Source organism: Scyliorhinus canicula, chromosome 6 (genome assembly GCF_902713615.1).
Source record: "Scyliorhinus canicula chromosome 6, sScyCan1.1, whole genome shotgun sequence".
Classification (NCBI taxonomy): Eukaryota; Metazoa; Chordata; class Chondrichthyes; order Carcharhiniformes; family Scyliorhinidae; genus Scyliorhinus; species Scyliorhinus canicula.
Window position 1 is genome coordinate 120,945,097 of NC_052151.1, and position 22,356 is coordinate 120,967,452.

Genomic DNA, 22,356 nt, shown 5'->3' on the forward strand with positions numbered 1-22,356 from the left:
GGGGCTCCAATAACACTAGGCTAGATGTGGTGTTCATACCATCAAAGCAGGTTACTCTACTGCGTGGGAAGTTCTGCAATAAGAATTGTTAAATATGGCTTAAATGTAGGGGGTTTATGGAAACTAAAAATAAGAAGATGGAGAGCACAGACGTTACAATTTGTAACAGCTGGTGGGCATAAGTGGTTAAGCCAAATACTTCTCCACAAATAAAAAAAAACCTAAATGCTCCATTGATGCCTATTCTCATATTAGAGGTTAAAATATACCTATCCAATGTACTTTATTCCTCTCTTTGTACTATTTATATCCTTGCATCTTGCACTTGGGCAGATTAGCTTCAAAACTTGTTTATTATTTTAATATCCCCCCCCCCCTTCCAATATGTTCAGTGAATTGGCATTTATAACAAGTTAATCACTGGTAGAAACCTACACCCCTGGTAATCAATTAACTTTGATCTGAAACCAGCTATTATTTATAAGTTAGGGCAAGGGAGGAAACAAGTACACTGAATATATTACATAAAATAATGAGCGACAATGAATTCCCGTCGTTACAGTTTCAATTGGTCCAAAACAAACGTAATCATCGAAGAAAGTGTATTTCAGCCCAAAAGGCAGGTGTGTGTAAACTGAACTGCAACCTAGTTTCACAGAATTATTTTGTGAACATTCAGCATAGCGTTTCATTAAAAGCAATTTGCTGACGTTTTTCCAAGTTCAGATCTTCCAGCTTCTTTCCTGCCAACTGCCGCATTCACATTGGATATTGTATTCTTCATGTCCGAGGTAGGGGAATTGGTGACAAATAATGTAAACAATGCTGAATGATCGAGCAATGTAAACCTCCCAGCATTTCCTTAGAATAATTGCAACACCATTACACTACAACGTTAGCATTTTCGTAAATAGAAAGACCATGTTGAGTAGTTCAGCAAATCCACCTGTCTTTTGCCCCGGAAATGAAACACAATAATTACTCAGATAAAATCTCATTTGTTTGCCATCCATGAGAGGTAGGTATTCCACATCAGTGCAACAATCTGAATCAGGGGCAACCTGCGTCAAAATAAAAAAAATTGAGAGTGACGTGAATAATTTATTAGCCAGGACAATGAATTTAAATTTTAAGTACAGTTTTGTTTCAAGTTGAAAAATCAGGCAAGTAAAAGGTGCCTGGGAAATTAATTTGCTCTGAAATAGTAATTTGCTGGCCGGTAGTAGTTATTCTGATGATCACAACACAGGAAAAGTAACAGCAAGGCACATGTGCAGTTAATGGCAGAAATCAGGAATTTGCTGTCCTTGTTACCCCATTCCTCTAGGAGCTTCAACAAGCTGAATTATGTCAAAGCACTCTCACTGAAACGCATGGAAAGACATGAAGTTGCAGTGCTGCCCCACTAGATATCCACTAAACAAAGCAGAAAAAGTAAGTTTTTTAAAACTTTTGTTTGTCTATTTAATCTCTTTCAATCCCACCTTCCTGTGTCTTTCTATTTCATGGTGGTGTCGTAGTAATCCACAGGCACAGAAAAATACTTGCGGACCTGGGTCCAAATCCCACCATGGCAGATGGTGAAATTTGAATTCATAATAAAAAAAATTCCGGGATTAAAAGTCGAAGCATTAAACAATTGCCAATTCCGACAAAATACCATCTGGTTCATGAAATGTGCTTTAGGGAAGAAAATCTGTCACCCTTACCCGGTCTGGCCCACATGTGATTCCAGACCAGTAGCAATTTGGTTGACTCTCAAATTCCCTCCAAGGATGGGCAATTAGGGAGGGGCTATAAATGCTGACCTAGCCATCAATGCCCACATCCCAGGAACGAATAAAAAAAAAGGAAAATTAATTAAATATTCTAACATGCATTTAAATCAATATTTTCCAGGCTCTGCGCATCTCGTTAGATTGGTTAAGAGGCAGTTTCCGGTTCTGCTCACACAGATTCCAGCAGAGAATGCTATGCTGTTTAGGATTTCCAGAGTAACTTCCAGTGAAAAAACTCAGAACATTTTTGGCAAGTGTAACAGCTGACATTACTTGCTCACCGCAAAATCTGCGCCATGGTACCAGTGACATTTATAATCCAAAAGCAACTATTTCCTTCTATAGCAGTCTGTGTAGGTTTCCTCCCACAAGCCCCGAAAGACGGGCAGTTAGGTGAATTGGACATTCTGAATTCTCCCTCGGAGTACCCAAACAGGCGCCAAAATGTGGTGACTAGGGGCTTTTCACAGTAACTTCATTGCAGTGTTAATGTAAGCCTACTTGTGACAATAATAAATATTATTATTATTAAGTAGGACTGGTGTCTTTGCTTGTCGTTCACTTAGAACTGGACACATTATCTTAGATCTGGCAGATAGGCCAAGCATTGCAGGTTGTTGAGAGGACCGGTTTGCAGCAGCACAAGGTAACGGTCTAGTTTTCTCTGCCAATGAGCTTTTAGTTTGCTGGGTGTTGTGTGCAAAAAGCAGAGCAAATGCCACCTCCCTAAAGTGGCTGGTCCATGGTTAGGCCAGTGGAGGAATGGAATATCGATGCCTGCCCACAAACGTCAAGTAAGTGGCAGCATATTACAGAAAATCAGGGTGATTTAGCAGTTTGGATCAGACATTGGCTCGCTGTAAGACGACAGACTTTGGTGGTTGATGGGAAATGTTCAGCCTGGAGTTCAGTTACTAGTGATGTACCACAAGGATCTGTTTTGGGGCCACTGCTGTTTGTCATTTTTATGAATGACCCGGAGGAGAGCGTAGAAGGATAGGTGGGTAAATTTGCAGATGACACTAAAGTCGGTGGAGTTGTGGACAATGTGGAAGGATGTTGCAGGTTACAGAGGGACATAGATAAGCTGCAGAGCTAGGTTGAGGGGTGGCAAATAGAGTTTAATGCAGAAAAGTGTGAGGTGATTCATTTTGGAAGGAGTAACAGGAAGACAGAGTACTGGGCTAATGGTAAGATTCTTGGTAGTGTGGATGAACAGAGATCTCGGTGTCCATGTACATAGATCCCTGAAAGTTGCCACCCAAGTTGATAGGGTTGTTAAGACGGTGTGTTAGCTTTTATTGGTGGAGGGATTGAGTTTCGGAGCCATGAGGTCATGTTGCAGCTGTACAAAACTCTGGTGCGGCCGCATTTGGAGTATTGGGTACAATTCTGGTCGCCGCATTAGAGGAAGGATGTGGAAGCATTGGAAAGGGTGCAGAGGAGATTTACTAGAATGTTGCCTGATATGGAGGGAAGATCTTATGAGGAAAGGCTGAGGGACTTGAGGCTGTTTTCGTTAGAGAGAAGATGGTTAAGAGGTGACTTAATTTGAGGCATACAAGATGATCAAAGGATTAGATAGGGTAGACAATGAGAGCCTTTTTCCTCGGATGGTGATGTCTAGCACGAGGGGACATAGCTTTAAATTGAGGGGAGATAGATATAGGACAGATGTCAGAGGCAGTTTCTTTATTCAGAGTAGTACGGGCATGGAATGCCCTGCCTGCAACAGTAATGGACTCGCCAACATTAAGGGCATTTAAATGGTAATTGGATAGGCATATGGATGATAAGGGAATAATGTAAATGGGCTTTAGAGTGGTTTCACAGGTCAGCGCAACATCGAGGGCCGCAGGGCCTGTACTGCGCTGTAATGTTCTATATGAACAACAGTTCTACGATGAATTAGTTAATCTGGTATAAACATGAACATTTTATTAAGCTACTGCTCTAGTCACATTCCTCCCAATCCAACTTTCATTCTGGATAATTTGAGATGTATAGAAAAACTGAAATACTTTCATGGTGCAGTTTGCATACTTTATGAATTCCTTTCTTGTTAGGTTTTGAACGACAATTGGAATCTCTGAACTGTACACTACTTGATATGTATAGATTTTGAACAGACTAGCTGCAGGGAGGAGAATCTAGAATCAGGGGACACACTCTCAGGTAGACCATTTAGGGCCACGATGAGGAAAACATTATTTATTCAAAGGCTAGTCTACCATGGAAGGCTGTGGAGGCCACGATACTAAATATATTCGAGAAAAATATATATTAAAATTTTTTTTTAATGGCATCAAGGGGTAGGGGAGAAAGCAGGAATATGACACTGAGATAGAGGATCAGTCATGATCACATTGAATGATGGAGCAGGCTCGAAGGGCCTAATGGTCTATTCTTGCTTCTAGTTTCTATGTTTCTGTCAGCTAAAGGGCATGGAATCAGGTGTTGTATTAATTTTAATAGATAATTCATCATTAAGGGCTTATTTCAATGATTCATTTCACCCAATCAGTTTTACCAGATCCAAACCTGACCCCACTGAACAGAGACAAGGGGCGGAATTCTCTGTCCCACCACAAATGTTTTCGCCACTGCCGGCAGCAGGATCTTCCGTCCTGGCAGCCAGCCAATGAGGTTTCCCATCGAGGGCAGCCCCACGCCATCGGGAAATCCACCGGCGAAGCGGAGGATCCCGCCGACGGAGAATCCAGCCCAAGGCCTTCCGACGCAGCATTGTTAGAGAACAAGAACAATTTCTGTTATAAAGTAAGCTGTCGAGCGTACTATTCCTTTACCAGTTCACAACGTGAACGGTTAACCCTCAGCATTACAGAATATAATTTAAACATTTAAAAATGTGTTTGTGATGCAGATTTTGGCACTAACACCTCTTCTAGCTGGCACAGTTTACAACTGGGCCATGGCCACCCAGAAGGAAATGCTTTTCTATCTGTTACTTGGGGGAAAAGGAAGGGCGGAGCTAAAGACAGATGCCAAGCAAGCGAGGCTGCACCAGAAATAGTTGCACATCAGCACTTACCCACCGGGGAATCCTGAAAACCAAATTATTTAATGAGTTGTGGACATCACTGGCTATGCCAATAATTGTTGGCCATTGCTAATTGCCCTTTGAGGGTAGTTAAGAGTCGTGGATCTGATGTCACATGTAGGCCTGATCAGGGTAAAGGTGGCCCAGTGACCTGACCACTATGTCACCATCAACACTGATACAAATTTGGGTTCATTTCCATTTAAGGTGTGGTTGCAGGATTTTCAAATCTACAGCAGCACACGGAAAATGATTGTAGAATTCACAGTGCAGAAGGAGTCCGTTTGGCCGGTCGAACCTGCACCGGCCCTTGTAAAAAGAGCACCCTACCTAGCCCACATATCCACCCTATCCCCGTAACCCCACCTATCCTTTTTGGACACTAAGGGCAAAACCTGCATATCTTTGGACTGTGGGAGGAAACCAGAGCACCTGGAGGAAACCCACGCACACACGGAGAAACTCCACACAATCAGAGACCCAAGCGGGAATCGAACCTGGCACCCTGGAGCTGTGAAGCAACTGTGCTACCACTGTGCTACCGTGCCCCCAAATTCTGTCTGACAATCAGCCAGCTTCAGAGAACAAAGAATAGGAACAGGCCCTTCGGCCCTCCAAGCCTGCGCTGATCATGATGCCTGCCTAACCTATAACCTTCTTAACTTCTGGGGTCCGTATCCCTCGATTCCCAACTGATTCATGCATTTGTCTTGATACCTCTTTAACGTCGGTATTGTATGTGATTCCACCATCTCCCCCGGTAGCATGTTCCAGGAACTCAGCACCTTCTGTGTAAAAAAGCTTGTCTTGTACTTCTACTCGAAACTTATCCCCCTTGCACCTTAACCCTATGTTCCCTAGTAATGAACTTTTCCACCCTGAAAAAAAGCTCCTGACTATCCACTCTGTCTATGCCCCTCAACCTCCTTTGTTTCAGTGAAAATAATCCAAGTGTATCCAAACTCTCCTCATAGCTAATACCACCCATGCCAGGCAACATCCTGGTAAACCTCTTCTGTGACTTCTCCAAAGTATCCACGCCCTTCTGGTGGTGTGGTGATCAAAATTTTACACAATATTCCAAATGTGGCCGAAGGTTCTATACAGCTGCAACATGACTTGCCAATTTTTATACTCAATGCCCCGACCGATGAAGGCAAGCATGCCGTATGCCTTCTTGACTACCTAATCCACCTACGTTGCCACTTCAGTGATCTGTGGACCTGTACGCCCAGATCTGCCTGTCAAACTCTGAAGGGTTCTGTCGTTTACTGTATAATTCCGCCTGTATTAGACCTTCCAAAATGCATTACCTCACATTTGTCTGGATTAAACACCATCTGCCATTTCTCTGCCCGAATCTTCAACCGATCTACATCCTGCTGTATCCGCTGACAGTCCTCTTTACTATCTGCAACTGTGTCATCCGTAAAAATACTAATGAGACCAGCTACATTTTCCTCCAAATCATTTATATATACTGCAAACAACAAAGGTCCCAGCACTGATCGCTGCGGATCGAAACACGCTTCCACTGCAACCCTCTATCTTCTATGACTGAGTCAGTTCTGTATCTATCTTGCCACCTCTGATCCCATGTGACTTCACCTTTTGTACCAGTCTGCCATGAGGAACCTTGTCAAAGGCCTTACTGAAGTCCATGTCGACAACATCCACTGCTCTTCCTTCATCAATCATTTTAGTCACTTCCTCAAAAAACTTGATCAAATTAGTGAGACATGACTTCCCCTTCACAAAACCATGATGCCTAATGCTAATAACTCAATGTTTCCAAATTGAGTAAACCCTGTCCCTAAACAAAGGAAGAACATCAGCTATTCTCCAGTCCTCTGTGGGCAGCACGGTAGCATTGTGGATAGCACAATCGCTTCACAGCTCCAGGGTCCCAGGTTCGATTCTGGCTTGGGTCACTGTCTGTGCGGAGTCTGCACATCCTCCCCGTGTGTGCGTGGGTTTCCTCCGGGTGCTCCGGTTTCCTCCCACAGTCCAAAGATGTGCAGGTTAGGTGGATTGGCCGTGATAAATTGCCCTTAGTGTCCAAAATTGCCCTTAGTGTTGGGTGGGGTTACTGGGTTATGGGGATAGGGTGGAGGTGTTAACCTTGGGTAGGGTGTTCTTTCCAGGAGCCGGTGCAGACTCGATGGGCCGAATGGCCTCCTTCTGCACTGTAAATTCTATGTAATTCTATGTAATTCTTGGACCTCACCTGTAGCCAAAGAGGATACAAATATTTCTGTCAAGGCCTCAGAAATTTCGTCCCTTAACTCCCTCAGTATTCTCGGGTAGATTCCATCAGGTCCTGGGGATTTATCTACCTTAATGCTTTTTGTTATCGATATGACTCAGACTATCTACACACTCTTCTAGACATGCACCAAGTCCTTCTTTTTGGTGAATACTGAAGCAAAGTAGTAATTTAGTATCTCGCCCATTTCCTCTGGCTCCACGCATAGATTTCTTCCTCTGTACTTGCGAGGGCCAAACCATCCCCGGCGACCCTCTTGCTCTTTACAGATGTATAAAATGCCTTGGGATTCTCCTTAATCCTGTTTGCCAAGGACTTTTTAATGACCCCTTTTCGCCTTCCTGACTCTTTGCTTAAGTTCCTTCCTACTTTTTTAATATTCTTCAAGGGCTTTGCCTGTTCCCAGCCTTCCAGCCCTTGCAAATGTTTCCTTTTTCCTTTTGATTAGGCTCACAATATCTCTTATTATCCCAGGTTCCAGAAGCGTGCCATACTTGTCCTTCATCCTCACAGGAGGCAGGCATCTTTTATACCAGGAGCTCATTCAGACCAGAAAATCAACACGGTCACATCTTGTTACCTTGGCAGAACATGCAATGTTTTTTGGGTGATTAACTCTAGTAATAAATTACTTTGTTTTTACCTGTAAACTAGTGGTACAAAGTAGAAATTTAGCATTTGTACAGCTGGCCAGATCTTTAAAAGAAAAGAAAAAAATAGTTTTACAACTTTTACTATAAAGGATAGATTTTAACTTGCACAATTGAAAACAAAATCATGTGGATACCTTCTGCTGTGGAAAGCATCAATACTAAAGATAATCATGCAATGTTACAAAGAATTCAGAGTACAGAAATGGGCTATTTGGTCCAATAAACTGTCTTGCCAATAAACTGTGCTAGTTTATCAGCAACAAAAGATGACTTCATCTAATCCTATTAACATATTCTCAGATTTGTTACAATGTGAGGAGCCCATTATAAACCACTGGAAAATGTGGGAAAGAGTTGAGGATGAGGCCTGGACACAAGTTACAAAGGTTTGCAGTGATAACACTATTACCATAATGGGAAACTTTAATTACCATAAGGTAGATCGGAAGAGGTTACAAGCGATGATCAAAATGAAAAAAAGTTTATTGAAGGTTGCTGGAGGACAAGTGAGCAATCTGTAGGTAGCTGAATACTTGGGAGAAATAATGGCTATCACCAAACAAAACCCACGTTAAAAATAAACAAAGGAAATAATGAAAGGAATTTAGCTAATTTTAGTTGGATGAAAGGTGACCAGGTGAAACAAAAACAAAAATCCTTGGAAACAATCAGGTACGGTTTCATATGTTGAGAAACCAATACAGCACTTTGGGTGCTGAACCTTTCAACAAGATGAAAAACATGTACTTATAGAGAACCTTTAAAGTAGCAAAATGTCTCACGGTGGGCGGAATTCTCCGCAAGGCCTGACGCCGTCGTGAAACCCGGAGAGGTTCACGACGGCGTCGGAGGCTGCTCCTCGCCCCCTATTCTCCCCCCCGCCGGGGGGCTAGGAGGGCCGTGCCGTAAATCTCGGGCGCGGGGCCTTGTCGCTGGCGTTAAGGCCCGGCCCGCCGAGAGTGACGCGGCCGGCGCGCCTAATGACGTCCCCCACGCATGCGCGGTTGCCGTATTTCCCTCCGCTGCGCTGCGACGTGGCGACTTGATCTTGCGGGGCGGCGGAGGGGACGCCGGCCCGACGATCGGTGGGCACCAATCGCGGGCCAGTCCCCTCCCGAGCACGGTCGTGGTGCTCACTCCCCTCTCCGCCCCCCACAAGCCACAAACCAGCTTTTGGTGCCATGTTCACGCCGGCAGCGACCAGGTGTGGTTGCCGCCGGCGTGAACCGGTCGGGAACAGCAGGCCGCTCGGCCCATCCGGGTCGGAGAATTGCGGGTCGCCGTGAAAAACGGCGGCCCGCAATTCTCCAAGCGGCATGTCGCGTTTTTTGGGGGGGGGGGGGGGGGGGGTGCCAGAGCGGCCCTCCCGCGATTCTCCCACCCGGCGTGGGAGCGGAGAATCGCGCCCGGTATGTCACAGAAACATTAAATTGATGCTGGATCACACAAGGGGATGTTGGACAGTTTCGCAAAAGCTTTGAGAGGTGAGAGATTTAAGGAGGATGATGCTCCAGTGTGTAGCGCTTGACTACTGAAGGTAAAATCACCAAAGAGGAAATGGGGGGGGGGGGGTTTAGGGCTGGAGGTGATCTCTGGCCTCTTTTCTCTAACATTTCCAGTGGGATTCATATACTAGATACAAGGATGAAAAGGTCAGTGACTGAGACTGGCACCATTGTGGGCTACATTGCTGAGTTGGCAATACCACTTAAAAACTCAACAGAAGAATTTAAATGGATATTATTACTCACATAATAGTTTGATACTAATATATCTTTATAATCCTGAAAAAGAGAACAAATAGTCAAAATCACTTTATAAAATTACAATTACAAAAAATTTGTAAACGTCCTCAAATTGTACACTTGAGATACACGAGATGAAAGCAAAATACATCTGGTTAAACTTTAATACTGACGTGGATACCTCGCTTACCAAGTGGAATTTATGTTCCTCTCAGAAACGTGTCATTGTGTTCCAAAAATCCATAGAGAACAAGCACTAGCAGATGATCCTATTGGATTTTGACCTGTGTCAGCCATGTCTGAGTGGTGGTACTCAACTGCAAATTGAAAGGTCATGGGTTCATCCCCTACTCCAATGACTAAGTATATAACCTAAGCTGATACTTAGTGCAGTACTGAGAGTGCTTTATATTGTTGAAGATGCAGTTTTTCAAACAAGACTTGAAACCATGCTACCATTTCAAAAGATTCTACGGCACTATTCAAAGAGGAGAGGAGTGTTCCCCATGCCTTGGCCAATATTCATCCCTCAACCAACACATAATTTAAACAAATTGTCTAGCCACTCATCTCATTGTTATTCATGACACCTTACTATATGGATATTAGTCATCATTTCCTGGCAGGAAATAGAAATTTAGTCTTAACTCCCCATTTGGTGGTGAAGTGCTTTGGGTCATCCCAAGTTTGCGAAAGGAACTGTACAATGCTAAATTCTTCCGTTCCTATAATTCACCATTAACACAGCAGGTTCCTAGTGCATTTAAGGTCAAATAGGGTGTGTGTAGGTATATCTTTATGATATGTTAAAAATGTACCGTTCATACTTCCCATCAACGATCATCATTCCTTATATTCTCATTTACCAGGGTACCAAGTTATTCAAACATATTGTGTTGTAATTGCGCTCCCTCACCTGTTAGTACAATGCAGCACACTTGTTTTGCATCTCCCAACGCCTCAGTCTATGTGGCATTCTATTCTACTTCTCAAATTGGCAATGCTTTTTCTAACATATTCCCCTGTACAGTGTAGATTTTAAAAATCCTCGCTAAAAAGTGGTACATATACACATTTTGTGAAAACAATAAAGAATTTTCTTTTTTTTCAGATTGCATCAGTGAATTTTTCCCACCTCTGCTCCTATTACCTAATTGCTGTTATGTATTCTCCTAATTTTTCCTTTTCTTCCCTTCATCTTACAGATTAGATGTCAAACCTTTTCTAGGTGGATGTACAAAAGTCCTATCACACTTTTTCGGAGGCGAGCAGGGTTTCTCTTGGGGGCTAACATTCGATCCACCAGCATCAGCAGAGTCCTCAGATAAAATCTCGGCTATTGGGATTCTGGTGTGCAAATTGACTTAGTGATTAGACTTCAAAATGTCATTCATTGGCTGAGCATGGGGATGTAAAAGGTGCTATATGGATACCATTTTAAAAATATTTTTATGATTTCACTTGCCCGACAATAAATCAACAGTAATCAGACGGAAAACAAATCACTGAGCAATAGATAGATCAAATGTTTCTCACTCAAGCACACCACAGAGTACCATTTTTTCCTCTTTATTCCTGGACCACTTATTAAGCAGTTGGAGCATGTTGCCCAATGATTTTCCATTTATTCATACAAAAGAGGCCTTTCAGCCCATCAAGCCCAAAAAACTACTCCAAATCTACACTAATCCCACTTCCCAGCACTTGGCCCTTAGATTGAATGTTATGACATTTCAAGTGCTCATCAATTTGTGAGGTTGCCTGCCTCAACTACCCTCCTAGGCTGTGCATTCCAGCTTTCCATCACCGTCTGGATGAAATGTTTTCCCTCAAATCCCCTCTAAACCTCCTTGCATCTTAAAATCATGCCCCCTTCTTATTGACCCTTCAAATAAAGGGAATAGCTGCCTTCTGTCTACCCTGTCCATGCCCATCATAATAATCATAATAATCAGGTGCCCTCTCAGCTTTCTCTGTTCCAAAGAAAACAAACCGAGCTTATTCATCCTCTGTTCATTGCTAAAATGCTCCATCGCAGACAACATCCTGGTAAATCACCTCTGCACCCTCTCTTAGCTCTGGTCAGACCCCATTTGGAGAATTGTAAGCCGTATCTAAGGAAGGCTGTGCTGGCCTTGGAAAGGGTCCAGAAGAGGTTCACAAAAATTATCCCTGGAATGAAGAGCTTGTCACATGCGGAACAGTTGAGGATTCTGGGTCTGTACTCGTTGGAGTTTAAGAAGGATGAGGGGGTATCTTATTGAAACTTACAGAATACTGCGTGGCTTGGATAGAGTGGACGAGGAGAGGATGTTTCCACTTGTAGGAAAATCTAGAAGCAGAGGACACAATCTCAGACTAAAGGGACGGTCCTTTAAAATAGAGATGAGGAGAGATTTCTTCAGACAGACAGAGGGTGGTGAATCTGTGGAACCTTTTGCCACAGAAGGCTGTGGAGGCCAAATCACTGAGTGTCTTTAGAACATAGAACAGTACAGCACAGAACAGGCCCTTCGGCCCTCGATGTTGTGCCGAGCAATGATCACCCTACTTAAACTCACGTAACCCGTATACCCGTAACCCAACAATCCCCCCATTAACCTTACACTACGGGCAATTTAGCATGGCCAATCCACCTAACCCGCACATCTTTGGACTGTGGGAGGAAACCGGAGCACCCGGAGGAAACCCACGCACACACGGGGAGGACGTGCAGACTCCACACAGACAGTGACCCAGCCGGGAATCGAACCTGGAACCCTGGAGCTGTGAAGCATTGATGCTAACCACCATGCTACCGTGAGGCCCCGACAGAGATAGATAGGTTTTTGATCAATAAGGGGATCAGGGGTTATGGGGAGAAGGCAGGAGAATGGGGATGAGAAAAATATCAGCCACGATTGTATGGCGGAGCAGACTCGGTGGGCCGAGTGGCCTAATTCTGCTCCTATGTTTTATGGTCCTATAGTGCAGTCACATCATTCCTATAGTGCAGTTACCAGAACTGCACACAATACTCCAGCCTAACCAAAGTCTTGTACAGCTCTAACATAACCTCCCTGCTCTTATAATCTGTGCCACGACTGATAAAGCATGTGTTCCATATGCCTTTTTAAGTTCCCTAACACACCTGTCCTGCAGACAAGCACCCCAAGGTCCCTCTGCACCGGACTGTCCTGCCATTCATTGAGTACGCCCTTGTCATGTTACTCCTTCCAAAGCTCATCACCACTCAATTTTCAGGGTGAAATTCCAAATGCCACTGATCTACCCCTGTGACCAATCTGTCCATATCACCCTGTAACCCAAGACCTTCTTCTTTAATGTCAACCACCCGTTGAATCTTTGTGTCATCAGCACACTTACTTTTCATATATCGCAAACAATAAGGGACCCAGCACTGATTCTTGTGGTGTGCCACTGGATACCGGCCTCCAGTCACACAAACAGCATTCTACCACCATCCTCTGACTCCTATCACTGAGCCAATTCTGGATCTGACTTATCACGTTATCCTCGACCCCATTTACTTTACCTTCTTTATTAGTCTCCCATGTGGGACCTTGCCAAAGGCTTTGCTTAAATCCATATAAATTACATCAACTGCACTGTCCTCATATGCACTCCTGGTTACCTCCTCAAAATATTCAATTAAATTGGTTAGGCGCAAACTCCCTCCAACAAAGCCATGCTGACTATCCCTGATCAAACGTCGCCTCTCCAAGTAGATACATTCTGTCCTTCAGAATTTTCTCTAACACTTTCCCTACCACTGATGTGAGACTCACTGGTCTGTAATTTCCAGGTTTATTTCCATCCCTTCTTGTAAAGTAGAAGCACATTAGCTGTTCTCCAGGCCTCTGGCCCCTCCCCTTTGATCAGAGAGGAATTACAAATTTGATTCCAAGAGCCACAGCAGCCTGGGATACATCCGGACCCCGCCAAAACCTCCAGTACCTCCTCATTCCTCATGTCAAACTGCTCAAGAATCTCAGTCCCTCTGTCTGAATTCTGCACCCAAAACCTCCACCAAAATTAAGACAAACACCCTATTAATATCATCCAGCTCAATGCACAGATTAGCCCCTTGGTCGCTAATGGTTATCCTCTTCCCCTTGATATCTTATGGAATATCGTGGTATTTCCCCATATCCTACCGCCAGTGCTTTTACATGCCCCCTCTTTGCTCACCTAATTGCTTTTTTGAGCTGCCTCCTGCACTTTCTATACTCCACGAGGACCCCTGCAGATTTGCTCCCTTTGTACCTGTTAAAAGCCTCTCTTTTCCTTTCTATCCAGTCCTGACATCCAGGATTCTGTGGACTTATTGATGCAACATTTTACCCTAAAGGAAACCTGTACTCTCACCAATTCCATTTTGAATGTGCCCACTATTCTGCTGGAGCTGTACCCAGAAGTAGCTGTTCAGAGTCTACTTTGGCCAGATCCTGCCTTATTTGAATAAAACCAGCCTCACCCCCAATCCAAAGCCGTTTGCTGCAGATTTTTTTCCTTTCCATGACAAACTTAAAATGGACAGTGTTGTGGTCACTATCACTTAAATGCTCCCCCTCTGCTACCTTAAATATCTGTCCGGCTTCATTCCCCAGAACTAGGTACAGCACTGCAGCATTCCTTGTTGGACCTTCAATATGTTGATATAAATACTAACCAGGCCCGAGTCTGCTTAGCTTCCGAGATTGGGCGTTTTCAGACGAATATGGCCGTAGGCATATGTTGATATAAAAAGTTCTCTTGAATACATTTCAAGAAATCTGCTCCCTCTAAACCCTTTACAATGTGACTATTCTATTTCATGTTGGGAAAGTTGAAGTCCTTGAATGTAATTATTCTATTATTGTTTTAACACAGCATGAATTGTCTACTTATCTGCTCCTCTATTGCACGCTGACTATTTGGGGGTCTATAATACTCTCAGCAGTGTCACTGCCCTCTATCCACCCACAAAGCCCCATTTGAAGGCCCTTCTAAGATATTATCCCTCTTGCAGTAACAGACCCTCCTTAATTAATAATGCAACAGAACCTCCTCTTTTACATCCTCCTCTGTCTTGCCTGAAGATCTTATACCCCGGAATGTTAAGCACCCAGGCCTGTCCCTCCCTCAACCACATCCCTGTGATGGCAACAACATCACAACTCCATGTGTCAATATACACCCTTAACTCTTCTGTCTTACCTGTGATACTTCTAGCATTAAAGTACAGACCAACCAGCCTCGCTTTACTCCCTTGAAACTCAACTTAGTACTGTGTTCCTATTGCATTAACACTGTCTTTATCTACGAACAAAAATTTAAAAAGGGACCGATTGATGCAAGCACTGCCTTGATGTAGCATTAATTCACACAGATCAGAATATCTCAGATTTGATTTAATCTTTGCCGAGTTAATTCATATCAAACCAGTAAACTCTGCTTCCCTCGAGTAAAGAGAAATCGCGCGGGCTCCCAACTCCTGATATTATCAAGTGAATCTCCTGCAGGGGGGTAAATTTATTGAGCGAGGACAGTGCTATCTCAGCTGAAATAGCCTCCACAAGCGCTCTCTGTCAAAACTATCATCTGAAAGGAAACCAGTTCGGCAAGGTACCAAATGCTGCTATAACCCGTGGATAAGTAACCAAATGCAAACAGCATCTGCCAGAGACAAACAGAAAATCCGAGGTGGGAAAGAAATATCCAATAGCACTTTATGCATTTTGCTCTAATTACCTTAGTGGCTTTTGTTTTCTGTTCAGACAATTAAATATGTGAATATTGTTAAGCATTTACAACTTAAAAATACTTAGCACCAAAATGTGATCAGATTTGACTTGCAGGATTGGAATGTTTCCAGCTCTGACATTTTACATACTTCGGAATGGTGGTGGATAGAGGATTGGTTAATTAATAGAAAGTAAAGAGTGGGGATTAATGGGTGTTTCTCTGGTTGGCAATCAGTAGCTAGTGGTGTCCCTCAGGGATCAGTGTTGGGCCCACAATTGACATAGATGATTTGGAGTTGGGGACCAAGGGCAATGTGTCCAAGTTTGCAGACGACACTAAGATGAGTGGTAAATCAAAAAGTGCAGAGGATACCGGAAGTCTGCAGAGGGATTTGGATAGGTTAAGTGAATGGGCTAGGGTCTGGCAGATGGAATACAATGTTGACAAATGTGAGGTTATCCATTTTGGTAGGAATAACAGCAAAAGTGATTATTATTTAAATGATAAAATATTAAAACATGCTGCTGTGCAGAGAAACCTGGGTGTGCTCGTGCATGAGTCGCAAAAAGTTGGTTTCCAGGTGCAACAGGTGATTAAGAAAGCAAATTGAATTTTGTCCTTCATTGCTAGAGGGATGGAGTTTAAGACTAGGGAGGTTATATGCTGCAATTGTATAAGGTGTTGGTGAGGCCACACCTGGAGTATTGTATTCAGTTTTGGTCTCCTTACCTGAGAAAGGACGTACTGGCGCTGGAGGGTGTGCAGAGGAGATTCACTAATTAATCCCAGAGCTGAAGGGGTTGGATTATGAGGAGAGGTGAGTAGACTGGAACTGTACTCGTTGGAATTTAGAAGGATGAGGGGGGATCTTACAGAAACATATAAAATTATGAAGGGAATAGATAGGATAGATGCAGGCAGTTTGTTTCCACTGGCGGGTGAAAGCAGAACTAGGGGGCATAGCCTCAACATAAGGGGAATTAGATTTAGGACTGAGTTTAGGAGGAACTTCTTCACCCAAAGGGTTGTGAATCTATGGAATTCCTTGCCCAGTGAAGCAGTTGAGGCTCCTTCATTAAATGTTTTTAAGATAAAGATAGATAGTTTTTTGAAGAATAAAGGGATTAAGGGTTATGGTGTTCGGGCCAGAAAGTGGAGCTGAGTCCACAAAAGATCAGCCATGATCTCATTGAATGGCGGAGCAGGCTCGAGGGGCCATATGGCCTACTCCTGCTCTCAATTTTTATGTAATTTTAAAAACTTGCATTGGCCAAATGTTTTACAAGAAACAGTGACCCACATGTGTTGGGATACCACCAAATATCAACCATGTATTTTGTGCTAATGAGGGCAGGTGCAAAATAACAATATAAAAATCATCTAACTGCAGAATCCATAGAACCCCTACAGTGCAGATGGAGGCCATTTGGCCCATTGAGTCTGCACTGACTCTCCAAAACAGCCTCTACCTAGGCTGTGAAAGAAAACAATAAAAATGGCTCTCATAGCTCATGTGAGCAAGCTTTCAAGGTGTAAGTAGCTGATTTTAAGAAGATATTGGGAGTTGAATCAAAACACAGACCAAACTGGAAGTGTGTGATCATAAAAGGCAACTTTTCAGATATGTATTCTATAACTTGGTAAATGTAGTCTTCACCAGCAATCAATTCTCACAGAATAGTTCTCTCTATACCAAAGTGCGTTATGCCCCCAGGAATCAAAGCATCAAATTACATTATCAGCTGAAGGATGACATCTGATATAGACTGCTAGATAATCTCTGGCTTGGGATATTTATCTGCCTCCAAAACTACCTGTAGACCTTGTTGATTGAGTCAATTAATCACCCTCAGTGTAGAGTCCTGAGATTTTCTCTGAAATTGATACTGATGCTGTCAAATTTCCATCTAAAGCACAATGTCCTTTCCTGGAAAACGAATTTAGTGTAAAGGTTTCTCCTCTCTTGGTTTAAAACAGTAATCATTAGGATCTGTTCTAAAGGTGCTTGAATCATTGAACTATTGTAGTAATTCAATAGCAAAATATATTTAAAGTCAGCAAAAAGTAACAATGATTTGCCTTGCCAATAAATTTCACAGCATGACCGTGATGCATTGCTCACCATGACTGTCACACGAACCTGCCAATTTCTCAATTCTGAAATCTGATGGTCATTGTTATTAATAACAAACCTACAGGTGATCTAATAATAATAATCTTTATTAGTGTCACAAGGGGCTGTTTAGCACACTGGGCTAAATCGCTGGCAGGCCAGCAGCACGGTTTGATTCCCGTAACAGCCTCCCCGAACAGGTGCCGGAATGTGGCGACTAGGGGCTTTTCACAGTAACTTCATTGAAGCCTACTTGTGACAATAAGCGATTTTCATTTCATTTCATTCAAGTAGGCTTGCATTAACAATGCAAAGAAGCTACTGTGAAAATCCCTTAGTCACACACTGGTGCCTGCTCGGGTACAGAGGGAGAATTCAGAATGTCCAATTCACCTAACAGCACATCTATATCTGTTATTACTGCGGCTTTTCTGGGGGGAAAAAATTGCGAACCCATAGATTCCTGTCAAGGGGAGCTGCCAGAATTGACAATGTTGTGAAAATGGCAGATAAAAACCAATGCATAAAAGTCTGATGTGATACATCCATGTAAGAAGAATGAGAGACAGTAAACGATACATGAAGCAGAGTGACATGGCGGTATTTGTACGTAGGTTTTTTTGAAGGTGGAAGGATAGGTTAACAAAGCATATGGCACCTTGGGCCTTATAAAGTGAAAAGGTAAGAAAGTTCTGTAAAATCAGTGGTTCAGCCCTAGTTAGATGTTTCTGTCCAATTCTAGGCACCACACTTTAAGAAAGACATGATGTGGAGATGCCGATCTTGGACTGGGGTGAACACAGTAAGAAGACTTACAACACCAGGTTAAAGTCCAACAGGTTTGTTTCAAATCACGAGCTTTCGGAGCACTGCACCTTCCTCAGGTGAATGAAGAGGTAGGTTCCAGAAACATTTATATAGACAAAATCAAAGGTGCAAGACAATACTTTGAATGCGAGCATTTGCAGGTAATTAAGTCTTTATAGAGCCAGAGAGAGGGGTAACCCCAGGTTAAAGAGGTGTGATTTGTCTCCAGCCAGGACAGTTGGTAGGATTTTGCAAGCTCAGGCCAGATGGTGGGAGGTGAATGTAATGCAACATGAATCCAAGGTCCCAGTCAAGGTCATACTCATGTGTGCAGAACTTGGCTATAAGTTTCTGCTCTGCAACCTGTTTCTGGAACCTACCTCTTCATTCACATGAGGAAGGAACAGTGCTCCGAAAGCTAGTGATTTGAAACAAACCTGTTGGACTTTAACCTGGTGTTGTAAGACTTCTTACTAAGACATTAAATCTTTGAAAAGGGTATAACAGAGATTTATTCGTAGAATGGGTTCAGGGGTGAGGGACTATAGTTATAGTTGTTTGGTAGTACAGAAAGTGAACATGGGCATTGCTGAAAAAAGGAGACATGCTGAAGCATTTTATCTTTTACTTATCAGGACAATTCGCAAAAATATAAAATTAGAAACAAAGCAGCAATTTATACTGCGCGAGGAGCGAGCACTGATTGGTTAGCAAATGGACTCTGATTGGTAGAGGTACTGCCATGGAGAATGCACCAGTAACTGACAGTTGACAGTTAACTGCTCAGTAAGAAGTCATACAACACCAGGTGAGTGACTCATCTCATGAAGGAGTTGCAGCCGAAAGCTAGTGATTCCAAACAAACCTGTTGGACTTTAACCTGGTGTTTTAAGACTTCTTACTGTGCCCACCACAGTCCAATGCTGGCATCTCCACATCATCGTTAACTGCTCAGCTTTGTTTAAATTCAAATCAGGCAGGTTGACTCTGATTGATCAAGGTATTGCCCTGGGAACGGACCAAGAATTGGTTGTTGCCTAAACTTTAATTAATTTAAAAAAGCCCAATGTAAGTACATGCTCCTTTGTTTGCAAAGGACAGGGCCCTGTGTGGGAATATATATCGCTGCTAGCATGCATAAATGAACCACACCGTGAGCCTGACTGATGGTCTTAAATTAATTGTCAGCATAATTCTTAGGACTGTTTGAAAATGTTGACCAATCCCAGAATCGCATCTAATGTTGTGACACCATGGTTGGAGTTTTGCAAGCACAGGTTTGTTGGGTACAGTTAGTACTTTACCTGTTGCAAATGTCCGAATGGACACGCTGTTTGTCATAATCCTCCAGTCATTAGGACATACACCCTACACACCTACATCACACCAGCACTGAAATTCACATACTGCATCGTCTGATAGGCAACTTCTTTTTGGCTTGGCAGCAGCATCCTATTGATGGTGAACACCACTCATGTTGCTACTGCTTGGTTGCAGCGTAAAACAGCCAGCTTCACCTGTTGCTCACATTTTTGAGGTATCTTAAACTTCCCGGGAAATCTGGGGTAGACTGGGCACTTTGCAGGGCCAAAAGTGACAGCTTTAGGTCTATTCATCAGGGTATTCTGCAGATGGCTTTGGTGCGCCATATTTTATCAACAAGCTGACATGGTGAGCAAATGCTCAGGCCCCATTTATGAGGTCACAATAAGGCCAATCTTATAACTCATTGAACTGTAAGAATCCCAAACGTATATTGACCAGTGAAGATAGGACGGTAGTAGAGAACCCACTGACAGATGCCCAAACTAAAAATGTACTTTGAAAAAGATGGGGCAGATATGATAGGCCGAATGACCACCTTCCTACAATTCTACGTTGTCATGAAAGACATGTTTAGCAGGTAATTAATTACATACCAAATATATTGCATATAGAAACTAATTTAAACACCACTTGATGTCTTCAGAGGGCATCCAAGTATTAGGCATTCCAACACATTTTTACTTCCATAAACTGCACCATTTCTCTACTTTTTCTTCTGGAGTTCTCTGCCTGAAGGCAGGAGGTCCAATCTACAGCCTCCATCATGGCTGGGGCAAGGAGACAAGTCCCAAATCCATTCCAGCCAGATGCTGCTAGCATCAATCTGATCCCCACCAGCCTTCCAGCCCATTGAACTTACGACCCCCTGAAGGACTCTCAGTTGCTGTTGCAACATATGCATGTTGAAACCTGAAACTATAGATAGTGACGATAGAGGCTCCAATTGCTTTCCATCATATAGCTGACGAAAATCTCTCGCCCCTTACTGCCGGCCGTTGGCACATGTTGATACTCAACTTGTTTGGTACTGTTCGAACTGCACCATCCTTGGCCATAAAATCCAGGAGTGGGATTTGAATCTAGGGTTTCTGGCTCAACACTACTGCCCCATTGCCCATTTAAGGTGCCATTTTCTGATACTGTAGTCTCAGCAAGCAGCCTCACCCTGCACCCCTTCCCCCATTATCACTATGAATTATCAAAAACATTGTATAATGCATTTACAATATTGACTCTGAGGCCAAGCCTCCATGAAGGAACATAAACTTTAACCATTACTCCATAATTAATGAGAAGTTAAATAGTTTTTGATTTTTTTAAAAAAGTGCTTTTCTAAAAATATGTGTATGTGCTGGGGCAGAGATCACTAAAAGAAATTAAAAGTAAATGAAATATATATAAAAAATCATAGGGCACAGCGAGAGGTTATTTCCAAGAATTATGCATTATGTCCCATTCCCTTGCTCTTTCCCTTTGCCCTGAAACTTCATTTCTTTAAATATATATCCAATTGCATTTAGCTTTATAAAGCTTTTGTATTTTTCATGTACAGTACATAGTGTCCATGATGGATTGCTCTCAGCATTCGTTCCATACTCTATCGGGAGGCTGGTTAGATTTGTTATATACTTGGGAGTTAGATCTTCATGCAGTACACCAATAAAAAAAAAACTGCACCTAGGTAAAAATTTTAGTAATGTAAATATTACTTACCGTCTTTAACTTTAACCATACTTCTTCTGGTGTGTGTCCCCCCAGGAATGAAGCTACTGCAAGGAAACAGGCCAAGAAACAGGGAGCAAGTGCAAACTGGAAAGAAAAACACCAGATACCTTCCTTCAATTGACTTGACAAGTACAAGTGGCAGAGGAACACATATAGAACATAGCACATAGTACAGCACAGAACAGGCCCTTCGGCCCTCGATGTTGTGCCGAGCAATGATCACCCTGCTCAAACCCACGTATCCACCCTATACCCGTAACCCAACAACCCCCTCTTAACCTTACTTTTTAGGACACTACGGACAATTTAGCATGGCCAATCCACCTAACCCGCACATCTTTGGACTGTGGGAGGAAACCGGAGCACCCGGAGGAAACCCACGCACACAGGGGGAGGACGTGCAGACTCCACACAGACAGTGACCCAGCCGGGAATCGAACCTGGGACCCTGGAGCTGTGAAGCATTTATGCTAACCACCATGCTACCGTGCTGCCCCTAATATGACTGAGCTGAGAACCAGAGTAGTGAACTGGGTATGTTTCATGAAAGTGGCTTTCACAGTTTAAGAAAATTCACCTGTACACAATTAATACATGTCCATTCTGAAAATATTATATTTTACATAGATCTGTGCCAGCACAAGCGAGTACAGATTCACTGCAATGTTTTTATTCTTAAACATTGAAATCTGACATACAAACATGCAAATTAGGAGGTGTCAACCATTTAATAATAACAATAATCTTAATTAGTGTCACAAGTAGGCTTACATAAACACGGCAATAAAGTTCTGTGAAAATCCCCGAGTCGTCACACTAGACGCCTGTACACAGAGAGAATTCAGAATGTCCAATTCACCCAACAAGCACGCCTTTCAGGACTTGTGGGAGGAAACCAGAGGAAACCCATGCAGACACGGGGAGAACATCAGACTCTCCACAGATAGTGATCCAAGCAGAGAATCGAACCCGGGTCCCTGCCGCTGTGAAGAAACAGTGCTAACCACTGTGCTGTGGTGCCGCCCCTCTTCAAGCCTGTTTTGCCATCCAATAAGATCATGGCTGACCTGATTTTAACCCCAGTTTCACATTCCTGCTGACCCATAACCTTTCACCCTCTGGTTCGATCCCGGCTCTGGGTCACTGGCCGTGTGG

General features: G+C 43.1%; 1 protein-coding gene across 3 annotated transcripts in view; it reads right to left on the reverse strand.

The window, feature by feature from the left end:
• Nucleotides 1-462: 462 nt before the first annotated feature.
• The window catches only part of mpv17 (mitochondrial inner membrane protein MPV17), a 76,652-nt gene continuing 54,758 nt past the window's right edge, over nucleotides 463-22,356 (reverse strand). For 2 of the 3 annotated variants that reach the window (XM_038800029.1, XM_038800027.1), the window contains 2 exons: nucleotides 21,190-21,285; nucleotides 463-1,061 (listed from right to left, as the gene is read on the reverse strand). In XM_038800029.1, coding sequence (XP_038655957.1) covers nucleotides 888-1,061; nucleotides 21,190-21,285 — 270 coding nt within the window. In that variant the 3' untranslated portion in view covers nucleotides 463-887. Of the gene's footprint in view, nucleotides 1,062-7,748; nucleotides 7,802-9,509; nucleotides 9,543-21,189; nucleotides 21,286-22,356 lie in introns of all 3 variants that reach the window. The other variant, XM_038800028.1, reaches the window with a different exon arrangement.